Genomic DNA, 3,793 nt, shown 5'->3' with positions numbered 1-3,793 from the left:
TGAACTGTCCCCTGTGTGAGTCTGAGTGAACTGTCCCCTGTGCGGGTCTGAATGAACTGTCCCCTGTGTGAGTCTGAGTGAACTGTCCCCTGTGCGGGTCTGAATGAACTGTCCCCTGTGTGAGTCTGAGTGAACTGTCCCCTGTGTGAATCTGAGTGAACTGTCCCCTGTGCCGGTCTGAGTGAACTGTCCCCTGTGCGAGTCTGAGTGAACTGTCCCCTGTAAGTCTTGAGCATTTAAATGCTTGGTGCCCAGCTGGTGTCTTTTGGGGAGGATTAGGAGGTGTGGCCTTCCTGAAGGAGGCAGCTTTCGGTGCCATTCTGAGTGAGCTCTCAGCTGCTGTCCCTGCCTACCTGGTACTGTGCTCCGGGCTGTGACAGTGATGGACTTTCTTTCATACGTTGTCTTAGTCGGTCATGGCAACAGAAAAGAACTATTAGGCCCATTCCGACACAGCCCGCCATGGTTTCCTAATTCTGAACATGAGTTTCACAGAGCATGGACTTAAGAACAGGGTCCCTCAGTGTACTTCTCCAATGGTGATGCTGTTCTCATTTATCTTAGATATTATGGGATAGGCCAATCTTATTCCATGTCATGTGGAATAAGTCACACATCAACTTAATCTCTGGAATTTACAGCCTCCCAGAATCCACCAGTGTCAAAAAATCAACACGGCACCACCTGGACTCAATGATGACTTGAAGCTAGGATGCGTCCGCTTCGAACATCCCGTGGGGCTGGAGAGATGGCTCAGCAGTTAAGAGCACTGACTGCTCTTTCACAGGTTCCGAGTTCAATTCCCAGCAACCACATGGTGGCTCACAACCATCTGTAATGGGGTCTGATGCCCTCTTCTGGTGTGTCTGAAGACAGTGACAGTATACTTATATACATAAGAAAAAATCTAAAATAAATAAAGTAAGACGACATTCTGTTCCAGGAAAAACAAGCTGCTAATTGAACAAAGAGGGTCATGCATTCCACGGGAACTGGGATTTGCTTTGGAGATCAATACTGTATATATACATCATTATATCCTACCAAGCCGTCGGCGACACAGATCACAGTGCCACTGCCCTAGCTAGGATTTCTGGGATAGCCAAGAAATTCTTGGCATCCCCCGTGCCCACAAGTCTCCATCCCTACTGCTGCAAGGGGAAGACTGAGCAATGGTAGAGTCAGCAGGACCACACTCCCAGGGCTGGGAACTCGAGCTCAGACTCAACAAACCTTACTACATGGAGAGGCACAGCCGATTCTAATGAAACATACAGCTGCAAACATGAAAAATCCATGAAGAGAAGACCACGGACCAAAGGCGGTGAGTGAGTGTTCCAGGAAACTACTTCTTATAGGCAATACAGAAGCAGTGCTGGGTTAAGCCCTGGGAGAGAAGGAACTTACATGGGTTGATTTTGTAAAGGATCTCTCCCCCTCCCTGGCTATCTCAGATGAAGAGTCGGTCCAAGCCAGTTAGGACTTACAGACACCCAGACACCCTTCATTCTTACAACTGTATAGAGGGGGTAAAGTAAGCTCATCCCTAAGGGAAAACAGCCCAGGATTCTAGAGACCAGTTCCACCAATAAGCAGATGTTCTTAGAAAACTTTGAGGGCCACGTGGGAAATGAGAAGAGTATGACCGAGCCGCACAGGGAAACGGGAAAAGCGCTCAGCCACCATCAGCTGCGAGAGTTCGCGATCAACTCTCACACACAGCAAGAACACACACAGCCGGCAGGAACTGTGCAGAGTGGCTGTGACCCCAGCATGGTGAGCCAGCAGAGCAACGGACGGGCCAACAAAACCTGAGCGAGCTGACAGGGCAGCCTCCGGAAAATGACGCAGCCTGGGGACAGGGGACACAGCTGGAACACCATCCTTCCCAGAGGCTTAAGGTGGGAAGACTGATGAATCAAATGCCATCTACGGACACAGTACAAGGGAGCATCATTCAAAGGCTTGGGAATAAAACTGTAAGTGGCGCACGCCTTTACTTCCAGCACAGAGGCAGGCGGATCTCTGAGTTCAAGGCCAGCCTGGTCTACAGAGCAAGTTCTGAGACAGCCCGGGCTACACAGAGAAACTGTCTCTAGAAACCAAACCAAAACACGAAACAAGCCATGCAAAACTGTACAAGCTGAGGGACTGGGTTTCAACAATGACTGGCACTGCCAAGGAACAAGGAAAGTGCCAACCAGAGGGAGAGGCCAGAGCCGCATGGTTTAGGATAGGATAGAAATGCTTTAACCTGACCTCAAAGGAAAGAAAGAGATGGGAGGTGAAATAGCTCACTGGGGAAAGGAGCTTGCGGCTCAACCCTAGCAACTCAGGTTCGTTCTCTCTTTGGGTAACTCAAACTGCTAAGGTTCAAGGTGTAGAGAAAAAAGGAACTGACTGCTGTTCTTTCTCCCCCTCCCCCCCAAAACTCCAAGGTCTCTCTGTCCTGACTGTTCTGGAACTTGCTGTGTATGGAACCATACTGACCTAGAACTCACAGAGATCCCCCTGCTCTGCCTCAAGTGCTCAGTTTTGAGACACGCACCTCCCAGAGCCAGCTAGGAACCTTTGATTGTGGGTAGTGGGAGCCAGGGGGAAGGAAGAAGCCTGCAGGGGTGACTGACTACCTTCAGTAACTTATAAAGATGAGGAGACTGTTCCTCAGAGGAACTCCCCAGCTACCATCTGCTCTCTGCCTCCGCTAACACACCTGGATAGCTCTGAGGCGAGAACGCTCCTTCTACTATCCATGGCTCTTCTCCTTGTTCCAACTTGATGATAACATCCGGTTTGATAATGTCATACCCTGTTGATGAGAAATGAAAAAGAACTTGAGCCAGCCTGCGCGGCTTTGGGGTTTCTACCGTGTTGGAAAGCGATCCTGGGTCTGCAGCATGGCCCAAGAGCCCCGGGGTTTTAGTTTCACAGAAAGGTCAAGACCTTCTGGGAGCCAGAACAAGCCGCTCACAGTCACCTCAAAGCTAAAGGCATCAGCTCTGATGGGCGTCCCACATCCGAGCACCTGGGAAGCAAGTGGTCCTCACCCAAGGAGACGAGGTTGCTGTAGGTCTCCAGCATCACATCCCTGTATGTCGTCCTCTCCTCAGGGTCCAGCTGCTGCCACTCCTCCTGGGAGAAGGCCACGGCCACATCCTTGAATGACAGTGGGCCCTGCAACGACACGATCAGAATCAGATAGATCACACAGAGCGGGCACCCGAGCTCGCTGGTCCAGTTAACCGTGAACACTGCATGCCTTACTTTATGTTACTGACCGTGAGAGGAAAGCACGCTTATCAAAGGCAAACTGCCTCGGGGCTAGGGAAAAGTGTTTGCAATATGAGTGTTTGTACCAGGGTTTGGACTTCCAGAAAGCCATGTAAATGCCAGGCGGGCGTGGCTGCTCATCTGTAGTTTCAATCTTGGAAGTCAAGGAAGATGGCTAGCAAGACTAGCCATCCTGGAGAGCTTTGGGTTGGGATAAGAGACCTTTCTTCAGCGAATGGAGTACAAGGGTGACTGATGATTCCCAACACCAACCTGGGCCCCCACATCCACAGAGACATGCAACCCGTGCATATGCACAAATGCACACGTGAAAAACAAAGGAAAGAAACCCCACTGCCTTGGGGCTCATTTTTACACATTAAGAAAGCACTGGGCAGAAGAAGAAGAAGAAGAAGGAGGAGGAGGAGGAGGAGGAAGAGGAGGAGGAGGAAGAAGAGGAAGAAGAGGAAGAAGAGGAAGAAGAAGAAGAAGAAGAAGAGGAAGAAGAAGAAGAAGAAGAAGA

General features: G+C 50.3%; 1 protein-coding gene across 3 annotated transcripts in view; it reads right to left on the bottom strand.

Moving 5' to 3' along the window:
* The window catches only part of Znf12 (zinc finger protein 12), a 20,480-nt gene that overhangs the window by 5,650 nt on the left and 11,037 nt on the right, over positions 1 to 3,793 (bottom strand). For 2 of the 3 annotated variants that reach the window (XM_021161722.2, XM_021161721.2), the window contains exons 3-4: positions 3,048 to 3,174; positions 2,714 to 2,809 (exon numbers count right to left, since the gene is read on the bottom strand). In XM_021161722.2, the coding sequence (XP_021017381.1) occupies positions 2,714 to 2,809; positions 3,048 to 3,174 (223 nt within the window). The remainder of the gene's footprint in view (positions 1 to 2,713; positions 2,810 to 3,047; positions 3,175 to 3,793) is intronic. The other variant, XM_021161723.2, reaches the window with a different exon arrangement.

This window comes from Mus caroli, chromosome 5 (assembly GCF_900094665.2).
Source record: "Mus caroli chromosome 5, CAROLI_EIJ_v1.1, whole genome shotgun sequence".
Lineage (NCBI taxonomy): Eukaryota > Metazoa > Chordata > Mammalia > Rodentia > Muridae > Mus > Mus caroli.
This window is presented reverse-complemented; position numbering and strand designations above follow the sequence as displayed.